General features: G+C 64.1%; 1 protein-coding gene across 1 annotated transcript; it reads left to right on the forward strand.

Annotated features, from left to right (window-relative positions):
* The first annotated feature begins 9,497 nt into the window (after positions 1-9,497).
* Positions 9,498-12,565, forward strand: GPR20 (G protein-coupled receptor 20). The gene has a single exon (XM_082719651.1). It carries the CDS (start codon positions 9,683-9,685, stop codon positions 10,754-10,756), a length of 1,074 nt encoding a protein of 357 aa, XP_082575777.1. The 5' UTR covers positions 9,498-9,682; the 3' UTR covers positions 10,757-12,565.
* The last annotated feature ends 1,448 nt before the right edge of the window (positions 12,566-14,013 follow it).

Genomic DNA, 14,013 nt, shown 5'->3' on the forward strand with positions numbered 1-14,013 from the left:
CCACTGTCCCCCAGGCTGGGGCAGGGTCAGGGGTTGAGGGACTCGTGTGGATAGGCTCCTGACCGTGCCACCCCACAGCTGAGGCTCTATGCTCCAGCCCTGGCTCTTTGCCCACTCTTTCAGCCAGGGGGAAACTGAGGCCAAGGCAACTGGCCCTCCCAGGCCCCAGCATGAACCTCGGAGCTGGCACTGCCCCCGCCCGGCTCCGGCTGGCGGTGAGCACCCTGGGAGAAGGGCAGTAGGAACAGGGTCCCGAGGGGGGCGGGCGGGTTGGGAACTGGCCGGTGGCCAGGGTGCCTGGCGGGACAGACAAGGAGCAGCTGTGCAACCTCGGGCAAGACTGGGGATGGAGGCACGGTAGGATGGTGGTGGCGGCTCACAGCCCCGCGGCCGGGGCCCGGACCTGCCTGCAGGACCCCGTACTCTCCTGCCAGGATTGGTCACTCCCAGACAGAGGGCTGCCCCGGATGCCACCTCTTCCCCTCGGGTAGCTTCCCCACGGTGTGGCCATGGGCAAGTCACTGCCCCTCTCTGAGCCTTGGCAAAAGTAGGGTTGCGGGGGAGGGGCTGCTGCTGCTTCTAGAGCCCTGGTCTGTGTGGGGAGGAGGACTGGAGTTCTCCGAGCACCTGCACTCTGGTCTCATTTCTTCCCGGGGGACCCGACGGCCAGGCTGTGGGTCTCAACGTGCCCACTTCACAGATGACAAAACTAAGGCCCAGAGGGGCCAGAGTGGACTCTAAAAATCACTCATCTGGTCGTTCAGCTGCGGTGCTCACGGACTGCCAGTCCAATAGGGAAACAGATAACTACCCAGCTGCCAGGGGGTGGGTGAGCAGCAGAAAACAAAGCCAGTGAAGAGAAGGTAGTGCCCAGAGCTGGGCAATCTGGGAGGGCTTCTCTGAGGAGGTGCACTGGGGTCTGAAGATCTCCCTCCGCAGACCCTGCCCCGCCCAGGGGAGTGGCCCCCAGAGCAAGTGAAGCCACAGCTGTCCCTCAGCCAGGCCTGCCCGCAGGCTTCTCAAGGGTCCTGAGCACAGAAGCCCCACCCTCCTCCTGTCTCAAACACCTGTTCCTCCAGAGGCCCGGGGAGGCCCCTCCTGCTCTGGGGACTCCCCCAGCCTTGCCACAGCTGTGAACTGGGGGGAGGAGGCGGGGCCAGACCTGCCCGGGAACCTCTGTGCCCCCTGTACCTGCACCACTGGGGGTTCAGGGTCAGGTCTCATGCCTCAGAAGCACTGGGTCCTAACCACGCCTCTGACCCCGACTCCGGGCTATGCATCCCAGGCCAAGCTGCTGGCTTCCGGTTCCAGGTCTGCACCGTGGGCGCAGTCAGCTCTCCAGGGCACGGGACTGGCAGGGGTGCCATGGGGCAGAGCTCAAGTCTTGGGTCCTCCAGCCCCTGCTGAGGGACCCGGACACACCACTTAACTGTCCGGTACCTCAGTGTCCTCACGGGCAAAACCGGGCCAGATGCACAGAACAGGGGCATCTTGGAAGGAATCAGCAGGGATCAGGGAGGGGTCGTCTCGAAGACAACTGTGGATTGTGGGATCACAGCTCTCCCTCATGGAGGGGTGCCCAGGGGCTGAGGGAGGACTGTGTGGGCCGGGGACTAGGGTGCACGGGGCCTTCAGCAGGTGACAGGGTCGGGGATGGATCTGCAGACAGCTTGCCCCGAGAGAAGCTGGGGGGCGGGTTCCGCTGCTGTGAGCCCCTGCACAGCCGCCTGTGGGCCAGCCATGCCCGCAGCCGCCCTCCCGGAGAAACCTGCACGTCCTCCAGGCTGAGGGTGCAGAGGGCGGACTGTGGGCAGGGTCAAGCCCATGCAGCTCAGGGGCCCCTCTGCACCGCACTCAGCCCACACCCTCCCGCGTCCCCTGTGCCTGAGCCGGGGGGAAGAGAGGCGGACGGGGATAGGAACCCAGATTCTGGGTGGCACCACCTAGGACCTGCTAGGTGACCCAGGAACAGTCTGGCCCCTCTTGGGGACCTCGGTAGGGACCCAGCAGTCCCTGGATGGAAAGAGCAGAGAGGCTCAGACCAGCCAAAAACAGCAGGCGACGTTCTAAAGTGGATGCCGTGAAACCAAGAATAATCGTGAAAATAAACAGGAAGATGGTTCCCCAATAATGGCTATCTGGGCCGTGGAGGGGGGGCGGTCACCCAGCAGCAGCCTGGGGACACGCACAGGTACTCTCCGCTCTGGCCATGCCCTTGTGCACCCACCCCAGGTCCCGAGATGCCAGCCTACCCTCCCTTGTCCCCCCCCAGCCCAGGCCAAGTGCGCTAGACCCGGTTTGAGTCCCAGTTCCACCAACTTCATGCTGTGTGGCCCTCCTCTCTGGGCTCCTGCTTCCTCACCTGCAAAGCACCCTGTGGATTTCAAGGGTCCTACAGGTGCCCGGCCCACAGCAGATGCTCTGTGCTCCTTGTCAGGGACAGACCGGGCGGCCCCTCTTGGCCTCTGGCACAGACCAGACTCCATGCTGCTGCCTGTTGGCCCAGGGTGGACGCCAGGCTCCCCGTCTGCTGGGGACCCTACGTAGCAGGACAAAGGCAGACAGGCTGCAGGATTGGCGTCCACCGGGCAGCTGGACAGCTGCGAGGGCACGTGCAGGGAGGGGGTGCGGTTTTGAGAAAAGCCACGATGTTAGGATGTGCCCACCCCTGCCAAAGAGGGGGCCCCTCTCAGGGCCCGTGGGCAGGTACCAGCTCCTGACGTTGTAGGGAACACCCAGCAAGCTGGCAGCAGCAACCTCCCATCCCTTGTTGGAAAGGACAGAGTCAAATGACCTGTGCAAAGATGCTCATTCCCTGCTCTGGGACCAGGAGCAGGGTGGGGATGACAAGGGACCGGCTGGACCCCACAGGGTAACAGAGTAGGCTTCCTAGAGGGGCTGTCAACCCTTCCTGTGTCCCGGTGGCAGCAGGAGGCACAGGCCGGAGTCCTGCCCCCAGCCCCTCCCCCACCAGCCCCACCCTCCGAGGCTCCCGCTGGGAGTGTTTCCTGGGGAAGGGTGAGCAGAATGTTGGGGCGGGCGGGAGCGAGGTCGAGTGGTGGAGGAAGAGCTTGGGCCAGAGCTCGGGGGCGGGAGGGCGCGTCGAGTGTCACCAGACAGCTGAGGTGCAGTGAGTCTGGAGAGAGGTCCCCCCCAGCCTAGGCAGGGCCTCGGGTCCCTCACAGGGACGGCCCCTACCACGGGCATTACCCTTTACCCACATGCCTCCCCGGAAGGTCTCCGCAAAGCTCTGGAAGGCCTGTGATGTGCAGGGCTCTGCGTGTCCCCACCTGGAGGGGCCGGGAGGAAACACTGCCCTCACCGCGCACCCCCACCTGCCCCCGCCCCCCGGGCACCCCTGCACCAGGCACTCTGGGTCCAAGCCCTCCTTCAAGGCCAGCTGAGGCCGTAAGCGGAGCAAGAGACTGGGAGGGAAGCCTGGGAGGTCACCTCTGGCCAGGAGCCTGCCTCCCAGCAGGTTGGATCCAGGCCAGGCATTTTGCACCGTGTTCAAGGCCCTGTGAGAGTGGCTCCTGGCCTCAGCCTCCTAGGCTGTTCGAGCAGGCTTCCACACCTGCAGAGTCCACTGCCTCTTCCAGGAAGCCTTCCCTGATCCCACCTTCCTTTGCCTCCCAATCACCCTGCCAGCATTCAGCTGGGGATCTATCTTCTCCACCAAGACACCCCACAGGTCTCAGATCTATAGGAGAACCATGGATGAATGGGGGGCTGCTGGGTGGGGGCATCAGGTCCTGGGTCTAAATTGGACTCTGTCCCTGCTAAGTATGGGGCTCGCCGCCCCCCCACCGCCAAGACCTCAGGTTCTCACCTGGCAGGTGGACACCTGGCTTCCCAGTCTGCTGTGTGGAGGTGAACGAAACCCAAACGCCCAGCAAGTGCTCTCTGTATGTGAAAGCAGGTCAGAATCAGCCCAGCCAAGGACAAGCCCCAAGGCCCAGCGGGGTGACCCCAGTTTAGCTGCTGAAGCTCCCTGTCTCTGTGTCCTGTGCCCTCATTTAAAAATGTGGATTAGCCCCCTCCCAATAATAGGAGGAGTCCTCATGTCCCTTTCCACTTGCTCCCCACCACAAGGGCCCCCCAAGGGCAGGGAGCAAGAGAGAGCAGGCCACGCCAAAGACATGCCAAGTGGAGACTCTGGGGTCTATGGGCTGGGCTCAGGGGAGCCAATTTGGGCTGTAAAATAGAACGACTTCCTTTATTTTTGGAGCAGCTTCACAAGGCAGCAGCCTCACCTGGGGTGATCTCCCCAACCTCAGAGGAGAGCAAGCTAAGCTTTCATGAATTCGCTCACTCACTCGACATGCACTGAATGTGATTTATGCTCCTCTCTTTTGTTGAAATTCACAGACTAGTGGGGACACCAGACAAGTGGCCAGACAATGACAGAGCCACAGTGTTATGAGAACCCAAAAGAGGCCACAAATCTACCAGGGAGGGCTCTCTGAAGGAGAAGGCATCCAAAGGGAAGGGAGACAGCATGTGAATAAGAGTGTATATAGGGTCATTTTAGTCACAAGGGACGGAAACTCAGCTCAAATTAACATAAGCCAAAGATGGAGGTAATTGCTTCATTTAACTGACAAGTCCCAGAATACCAGCTTCAGGCAGGGCTGGATCCAGGCGCTTGAGCCACGTCCTCAGGACTTGGTCTCTGTACTTGGTCCTGTTTCCCCAGCAGCCAGCAGCAGCTTGACCTCACAGCCCCAGGGAGGAGAGAGTTGTCCTTTGAAGTCCCCAGGGCTGGCCATGGCTGACCAATCACTATAGCCTGGGGCAACTCACTCATCACTAGGGGTAGTCTGGGGCTCAGGGCTGCCAGAGCCCAAGAACAAGGCCAGGGAATGGAACAGGACCAAGCCACTGAAGGATTTTTTTTTCCCACAAATGGTCAAGAGAGGCTGAGCCAGCCTGTCCAGGCTGTGCAGTAGCCGCCTCTGACCCCAGGAAACCCTGGGCCTGGGTCTCAGCCCAAGCCTCACCCCCACCCCCGGGATACGACCATCACTCCTCCGCCCTGCCTGGTGGTGCTGCCAGGTGGTAAAGACGTTCCAGAAGGCGCAGACATGTCCAAGCCTCGCAGCATTTCAGAGCTGGAGGTGCCCACGAATAGACGGCAAGACTGAGTCCAGCAAGGGGCCTGGGAGGGCCTGGGCAGGATGGATGGACCCCTGCCCCTCCTTCTGAGACCCCTCACTGTCTCTGAGACAGGCAGGAAGAGGAAGAGGGAAGGAAGTCAGGAGGCAGGCAGAGTGAGGCCCTCCAGGGGCTGGGGATAAGTGCCCCGGCCCTCCAGCTGCCCCTGCAGGACAGCGGCACAGCAGTGGCTCACTCCCACCCAGGACCAGGACCCACTCCTGGGGGCCGAGGGCTGCGCAGAGCGCCTCTGCCACCTCCCACCACCCTTCTCCCAAGGGGCCCCCTTTCCCTAACCCTCACCTGTGTGCGCACTGGGCCCCGTCTCCCCGCTCCTACCCACCAAATCCCTTCAGGACGCATCCTGTGCCACCTTCCAGCATGCCTCGGGGCAGCCAGAGGTGACTTCCAACTTTGCCCACCTTACAGGCGAGGACACTGAGGGCTGTTCCAGGGTGTTCTAAGTGGTTTGGGATGAGCTATGCTCCAGCACCCCCCCCCCACTGCTGTGTGTCTTCCCAGTTGACCCTGAGCCCCCCGAGAGCAGCCTGCATCTCTGTTCTGCCTGGAAAAGTCCCTGAATGTGGGCAGGCCAAGCGGGCTGGGGAAGCAGGCAGTGCACAGGTCCTAAGTCCAACCGCTTCTAGGCCCTGGGCCCGGCCCCACGGCAGGCACTATGAGGGCATGGCCTCTGCCCACAGGGCTCCCGCCAGCTGGCCCCAGCTATGAGGTCCAATCCACCTCAGCCAGGCCCAGGACACCCTGCCAGGAAGGGGAGGGGACAGGGCTGGGCCACCCCCTCAGACGCTCTCAGGACAGAGCCCCGCCTCCCCCATCAGGCCGAGGTGCCCAGGGTGAGGGCGTGGCAGAGCCGGCCTGAAACCAGGGTCCTGGGTCTCCTCTGCTCACTCTCCGCCCGGGGCCAGTCTGAAGGCCAGGTCTGTGCCTCCCCCTCAGCCTGGGCAGGCGTGCCTGGGGCCAGACGGTCCCCACAGAGGAGCAGAACCTTCTCTCCTTTCCCCTCATTCCAGGCTATATTTAGAGACCAAGCAGAGAGCGAGGCGCGTGGGGAGTGGGTGCCGGGCGCCTACGGGCGGAGGGCGCCGCTTGCCTGGGTGTCCCCGTCCCCCCTCAGGACCAAGGGTCCAGCCCTGGGCTCACCTGAGGCAGCCCCAGGTCCCAGTCCTGGCCTGTCCCTCCCAGAGCTTCGGCTTCTTGGAGTGTGAGTGCAGGACGCCCAGAGGCCAGGACAGGGACCCAGCACCCAGCTCCTCGCCACACCCACACCATGAATCCGCTAGAAATGGGGGAGAGGCAGGCTCTGCCCTTATGTGAGAGGGAGGCAGGCAGGGAGACCGAGGCTCAGAGAGGTTCCTCAACAGTCCAGAGCGGCTGCTGGTGCGTGGGGACCAACCTCTGTTGGCCAATGTCGCTGGCGGTGACACCCCACCCAGCCCTGAGTCCCATCTTAGACGGAAGCATCGTGCATAGGCCTAGCCCTGGCCGGCAGGAGGGGTGGGGGCCTGAGCGTGCACAGTGGGAGAGCGGAGCTGGCAGGAGGGTCCTCGGGGAGCCGCGCAGCCAGGGGACAGGAGCACTGGGTGCTGGGATTGGGTCGCTGGGAAGAACACCCTGCTGAGGGTCACGGCCTTGACCCGAGCAGTTTCAGAGGTTCCCAGGGGAAGCCGTCCCAGTGGACGGTCAAGGAGCGGCATGAGCAGAGGCAGTGAAGACCAAGGGGGAAACTGAGGCCCGGAGGATAGAAGTCCTTCCTGAGGCCGTGGGGAAGGAGGAGAGAGGGGGCGCCTCCGCCCAAAAGCTCCCAACCCAGCTCCTCCCCGGGCCAGAGAGGGGCGAGCCGGGTGCTATGTGGGCAGGTTCAGGAGGCCATCAGCAGGCCGCAGCCCAAGAAGGCTCCACAGGCCAAGCCCTGGGCCTGGAGGCCCACCACTGAGTTCCTCATTGTTCAAAGCAAAATGAACAGATGCCCTGGAAAGGGGTCATCAAGTGAGAATGCCCGCACTTAGCCACTGTGAGAAGTGAGCCGCGGAGTGTGGTGTGCAGGGGGTGGGTTGTTACAGGAACGGAGACAGCCAGACTCACAGAGGAGCAGGGGGGAGATGAGACCTGCCGAGAGTCCGGGATGAGGGACCAGGCTGTGACCGGGGTCAGCGCTCAGAGTGAGGTCTGAGTCAGGGCTCAGTGCGCGGCAGGATCGAGGTTCCTGGGATCCGGTGTGGCTGACGTCAGGGCTCAGCCTTGTTTGGGATCAGGGTTCAGAGTCTTGGAGCGGGGAAGCGCGGTGTGCTCCGCAGACATCGCCGTCTCTCCTCACCTGGCCGGCCTCGGGGGCGTCCTGAGCGCCCTGCCCGTCCCCCAGCTGCAGAGGCCCCTGGGCCCCCATCCCTGGCCTGGACCCTCCGGCGCCTCGAGCCTGCAGCCGGCCCGCATGTGAGGCCGGCCCTGGGGAGTCTCCTGGAAGGGCGCCGTCCTGGGACTATCTCCCAGAGGAAGTGTTCTGTACTGTTTATTATTTGTCTCTCCCTGTGACACGGACGCGAACCTGGTGCAGACACACTGGAAAACCAACAAGCGCGTGGAAGGGAACCAAAACGACTGTTGGCCGCGTCCGCAGAGCCAGATCCCTGCCGTCCTCCACGCCGCGCCACGGCTCCTTTGTTTTCACTGTAGGGACACAGGCAGGGAGGCACCCCTCTCCTCCTTCGGGCCATTCAGGGGTCCCCCACCGCCTGGGAATCCAGGTTCCCAGCCCCGTGCCCCAGCCTCACAGCCCCCCCTCGCTCTTGCCCATGGCCCCAGGACGTCTCTCCCTGCCCTAGATGTCCCTGTGCTCCCCGCCGGCCTGACGTAGCATTCGACAAACGAATCGACCCTGCGTCTTTGGGGCTGGGGTACCAGACAGAGGGCAGCCCAGCCGGAAAGGACTAGAAAGCTGAGACCTAGGCCTGCATGTGGTGGCTATGGCCATGGGCCTAGGCAGCCTCTGACTCCTCCCAGCAGCCTTGGGGGTCAGCAGATGCCCAGGGCCACGGTCCCAGAGGCAGAGGCAAAGCTAGGTGACCTCAGGCACGTGCAGACCTCTCTGGGCGCAAGGAGAGAGGCGGCCTACTGCCCTGCCCGGGCCTCCCTCCAGGCCAGACTGGAGCGTGACCCTTAGCCAGCAAGGACGCCGCTGCCGTGCCTCCCTCCACCAGGCTGGACATTTGGTGCCCAGCCCCCAACAGACAGAACTCAGTACCCCCAGTCCACAGAGTAGAAGCTGCCGGAGTGAGCCCGTGGCCTAAGGCCAGAGAGGCAGCCGTTGGGAGTGGGCAGTGTCCCACGTGCTTGCAGCAGACGCCCCACGTCCATGGGCCATGGTGGGGGCCAAGGGGTGCGCAGTGTCTTCCTTTCCCCTTGCAGGTCGGGGAGGGCGCACTGTGCGGCTGGGATGTCCCACGTACCCACCCTTCCCCCCAGCTTGTCCCCAAAGCCCTCTCCTTTCTCCAGAAAAAGCCAGAAATGCCCTTATTTGGAGCATCAGCGCGGCAGGGATGGGGGTGGGGGCCTGTTAACCCTTCACGCATAAACAGAGATAAATCTCAGTCCGTTAAACACAGTGGCGCAGGAACATAAACAGAGTAACAGAGTGCGCGGCCCCTTACCCGCCGGAGCGCAGCGTTTATTTAACTCACACCCGCCCCGCAGCGGCTGCTGGGACCCGGCTCCAGGCGCAGGCCCCAGCCCGCACCCTGCAGGATCCTCAAACCTCCCAGGCAACAAGGGTGCCCACCTCCCAGCGCGGGGAGCCCCAGGAGGTCGGGTGGGGGCAGGGGGAGATGAGGGCCCTTGGGCGAGGTTTCTTGTGAGGACCCTAGCCCACGGGCATTGGCCCACCCCCGGCCTTAGAAGAGCCAAGAACAGATGGGCGGGCAGGAGGACAGGGTCTGGCCCGCCGGTGTGGGGCAGCCAGGCGGGGCCGTCGTGGGCATCACGGGCCGGGCTCTTTGGAGCAGAACCGTGGTTTATCGGGCAGCAACTAACCCTGTGGTTTATCCAGCACCAACTATGTGCTCAGTTAATGCTAGCAGCTCCACAGCCCCCGCCATATGGGTCAGGAGGGGAAACACAGAGAGGTTAAGTGACTGGCCTAAGGCTGCACAGCGAGGAAGGGAGGAACCAGGCCTGGAGCCCGGGTTCAAGCCTCCCACTCTTGGATTCACAGCTTACCTGCGCCACAGCCTTTGTCTTCCCTGTCGGTCCTGGGACAGTCCTGGACAGCAAGGGTTTTCCTTCCCGCGGCATCAAGGAGGGGCTCAGACTATCAACCTTCGGCCAGAGCTCCTCCCCGGCAAGTGCGGGGCCCCATGGGACGGAGCGGGCAGGCGTCTCAGGGCCAGACGGGAATGCTGGGGACCTCGGCGAGCAGGCAAAGCCCAGCAGCACCAGGCTCCAGTCACGGCTCCCACCACCCAGGGCTAACCGGCCTCCTTCCTTGCAGGCCCCCCAGTGTGTGCCGGCCGCCACCATGCCCTCCGCGTCTCCCGTGGGCTCCTGGGCCCCGGCGGCCCCCAACGCCACGGTGGCAGAGGCCAACGGCAGCGTGCCGGAGAAGCCCCTGTTCCACGTGTTCGCCCGGCTGGATGAGGAGCTGCACGCCGCCTTCCCGGGCCTGTGGCTGGCGCTGATGGCGGTGCACGGCCTCATCTTCCTGGCGGGGCTGGTGCTCAACGGGCTGGCGCTGTACGTCTTCTGCTGCCGCACCCAGGCCAAGACGCCGTCCGTCATCTACACCATCAACCTGGTGGTGACCGACCTGCTGGTGGGCCTGTCCCTGCCCACGCGCTTCGCCGTCTTCTACGGCACGCGCGGCTGCCTGCGATGCGCCTTCCCGCACGTCGTCGGCTACTTCCTCAACATGCACTGCTCCATCCTCTTCCTCACCTGCATCTGCGTGGACCGCTACCTGGCCATCGTGCAGCCCGACGGCTCCCGCCGCTGCCGCCAGCTGGCCTGCGCCAGGGCCGTGTGCGCCTGCGTGTGGCTGGCCGCCGGCGCCGTGACCTTGTCGGTGCTGGGCGTGACGGCCGGGGGGCGGCCTTGCTGCCGCGTGCTGGCGCTGACCGTGCTGGAGTTCCTGCTGCCGCTGCTGGTCATCAGCGTGTTCACCGGCCGCATCGTGTGCGCCCTGTCGCGGCCGGGCCTCCTGCGCCAGGGCCGCCAGCGCCGCGTGCGGGCCATGCAGCTCCTGCTCACGGTGCTCGTCATCTTCCTCGTCTGCTTCACGCCCTTCCACGCCCGCCAGGTGGCCGTGGCGCTGTGGCCGGACGGGCCGCCCCGCGCCAGCCTCGTGGCCTACCACGTGGCCGTGACCCTCAGCAGCCTCAACAGCTGCCTGGACCCCATCGTCTACTGCTTCGTCACCAGCGGCTTCCAGGCCACCGTCCGAGGCCTCTGCCGCCGCCACGGAGCCGGGTACGAGCCCAACAGCGGCAACATGGTCAGCGCGCACAAAAGCTCCCGCGGCTCGGGCCACCATCACATCCTCAGCGCCGGCCCCAGCATCTTCACCCAGGACCTGACCAACGGGCCTGACGCTTAGTTGGCGGGACCCTGCCAGGGGCCCAGAGGTCAGGACCAGGTGGGGCAGACTAGGTCCAGGCCAACGGAGACCTCGGCTCTGCCTGGGGGTGTGGGTGGGAGGGCCGACTGCATTGCCCTGGATTGATTGGTGATGGCTGCCCCGCACACTGCCTGCGGAAGGGATCTGAGGCCACACAGCTCCGAAGTCGGTTAGCAATGTCTGCCTCGGGTTACGCAGGGGATGTGGTAGTCCACACACCGACGGCTTACCGTCCCGGGGGCACAGACCATGGCGGGTGAAAACGCAGAGGCGCACCCCAGAGCTGCTTCTCTCCTGGCCCGTCCTCACCCTACAAGGGACTCCTCAGAAACAGGCACTAGGAATCCCAAAGAGGTTCAGCTCCCACTGCTCTTGTCCCTCCTCCGCATGCCTGCCCCCCACAGAGAGAACAAGCACGGAGAGGGAAAGTCGGGGCACACGAGTGTCCCGTGAGCAGATGGGAGGCGTCCAAGTCTCTGGAAGTCCACCGCCCAGGGCCTCTGTGAACCGCATGGCAAGACAGCATGACGGCCCTGGGGAGCTTCGCTGGAAGGACGGTGACATCTGGGCTGAGGCCTGCCCCCCCACAGCCCACAGAAGAGGGCCTGGGTCCTGCCCCTCTGGGGTGGGAGGGGGGAGGCAGCACGTACAGGGGCCACGGCTGGGCCACGGCCACATCAGAGTCAAAACCCCATCCCATGTCCTGCCACACCCCTGGCCAGCCCTTGGAGGCAAGGGCTGGCCCAAAGCCCCCACTCCAGGAATGACCTCAGAAGACACTGCCTGCTGCCTCAGGAGGGCGGCAGGGCTTGTGGCCCCATCCTATGGATGAGAAAACCAAGAGCAAAGACCTAGAGCAGCTCGGAGGCCTCCCAGCCCGAGGCTCCCAGCAGCCCCCATCCAGAGCCTTTACTCTCCTTCAGAGGCAAGGACCACCGGCCAGCTCCTGCCTGGCTCGCTGTTTCTCCCCTGCCTGTCCTGGGGAGGTAGCGTTTTTTCTGGCTTGGGTCTCCGGCGCCTCCTCTAAGCTGCACTCCAGGATTGCCTCCACAAACCTTCTATGGAGCAGCCAAGCTCTCTGAGCCCTTTGTAGACTGCTGCAGGGTAGGGGCCTCCTGGGGGAGAGGAGCCCTGGGCCTGAGTCAGGCCCCTGCTGGCACTGGGCCACAGCCACTGAAGCAGGGTGAAATGGAATCCAGCCTCGGATCTGCCCAGCCTTGCAAAGGAGAGTCCTATGTGCTCAGTGGCTCCCGCCAGAGGCCTCCATCCTCCAAGTTCAGGGCCCTGGAGGGAGGCCTGGGAGGCAGGAAGGCCATTTATAGCCCCATGCTACAGATGAGAAAACTGAGTCTCAAAGAGGGAAAGGCCCAGCCAGGGTCGGAGAGAGCACCAGGTCCTCCAAGGTCAGCTCTGTCTTTGCCCGCCCCTGCAGGACAGGTTCCAGGCATAGTATGGGAGCCTCTCCCCGACCTTGCTCAGAGCAGGGCTATGGCTCCGCAGGGACCCAGAGCCACATGGGGCAGAGCAGGGACCTGTGAGCCCGTGGCAAGAGGGATGCCAAGCCAAGGACCAGCACTACTGGGGGGGTTTCAGGCAAGGAAGCCCCCACGGAGCTCTGTCTGTCCCCAGCCCCACATCGCACCGGGGCAGGCATGCGGTGGAGGGTGGAGGGGAGGGTCACTGAGCACCACCTGTGGGCTCTCTCGGGGGTGCTCATTCTCATTCACACTCAAGAGGGAGTGGCTGAGCCGAGGGCAGGGCCGTGTTCGGAGGTGGAGGAGTCGTGGTTCTCCTACCGACAGGGGGGTCCGTAAGGCAGGTGAGCCAGCGCGGATCTGGGAAATGGTGACCGGGACCCGGGTCTCTTCCCTTTGCCTCACAGCTGTTGTCTCGTTAGTCCCCGCCGCGTACAGACGAAAGAGCCGTGGGCAGCCCTGGGATCCGGCATCCAGGGAGGTGTCCGAGCCCCTCCCCTTGTCCTCAGGCCTGAAATCCCATCATCCAAGCTGGGTTTCTCAGGGGCCCCCAGGGCCCTGTGGGGACCTTCCACCACTCAAGCTGGACAGGTAGCCACCGGTCTTCTGCAGCTGGGACGGGAACCGGAGGCTGACCTCGCTCTTCCGAGAACTCAGCCTAACGGCCCTCCCACAGAGCTCTCTCTAGGTGGGCCTCAGTTTCCCCATCTCCCCTGCCCTCTCTCCCCTCCTTGGCCTGCAGCTGGCGGAGAAAGGGCTGAGGAACCCCCCCACCACCACCACCACAGCTCTCTCGAAGGCTTGATCCCACCTCCTGACGTCTGGCTCCCTCCTACTCTGACCTCCTTGTAGGGACTGAGCCCCCAGGGGCCTCCAGAGGCCGACCCGGACTGTCCTTGTTCCCACAGGGGCCAGGGTGTGAGGTCTCTGGACCCCCTCTCCCCAGCCTCCCTTCCCTGATTTTCGGAAAGCCCAAGTGACGTGACATGGTGTGTGTATTTATATCTGATGTAAACGATCTCCTTACAAGAAGTCCTCGTCCTGAATTAAATCTGTTCCTTCCCTTCCTGCCCTCCACTCAGTGAGCATGCGCAGGCATCACCTGCCCCAGACATGCCCCCCATGGAGTCTCAGACCCTTTGAGGTCTGAGAGTTTGGGGGGCTCTGCGCCAGCAGGAGCACATTCACCGCCAGGGACAGGCTGTGGTGGTGGGTGTGTGCTTGCACCGTCCCTAGGGGGCGGGGGGTGGGGGCGGTTAGGGACCTGGAGCCCCACGGAAACCACTCTTGAGGTGTCCTGTCCTCTGAACCTGCCCAGAAGCCTGGGAGGTGGGGACTGTCATCCCTGATCTACGGACGGGGGAAGGGAGGCTCGGGCGTCCTGGATGGCCTGGCCTCCGGACCCCTGGTTCCTGCCTCTCAAGGCAGCCTGGATCCTCCGGTCCTCTGGTCCTCCTGGGCAGCCCCGGGTGGGAAGGGGCGTGGCTAGATGCCGCCCATCGCTCTGCTGTCTGGCGCGCTCTGAGGCTGGAGGCGGCCGGAGGTAAATATTAGGGCCTGTTTAGATTAAGCTCCATTAATAGCAGAAAATGTCACTGCGGCGCCCGCCCCAGCTTCCTGGGGGCCTCCGGTGCCTGGGGCAGGCGTGGAAGGCCCTGTGGGAGATGGATGTCCCCCCTGACAGCCGGATCGACCCTGCACTGCTCCGGGCCTCCTCACACCCCCTCCCTTCCCCCGGGAGGCTCAACGTGCGCCTCCTCC

Source organism: Mustela nivalis (genome assembly GCF_964662115.1).
Source record: "Mustela nivalis genome assembly, chromosome: 2".
In the NCBI taxonomy this organism is placed as follows: Eukaryota; Metazoa; Chordata; class Mammalia; order Carnivora; family Mustelidae; genus Mustela; species Mustela nivalis.

Excerpts from the sequence above, each read along its gene's own strand:
- GPR20 (XM_082719651.1), top strand. The coding sequence starts at position 9,683 with ATGCCCTCCGCGTCTCCCGTGGGCTCCTGGGCCCCGGCGGCCCCCAAC.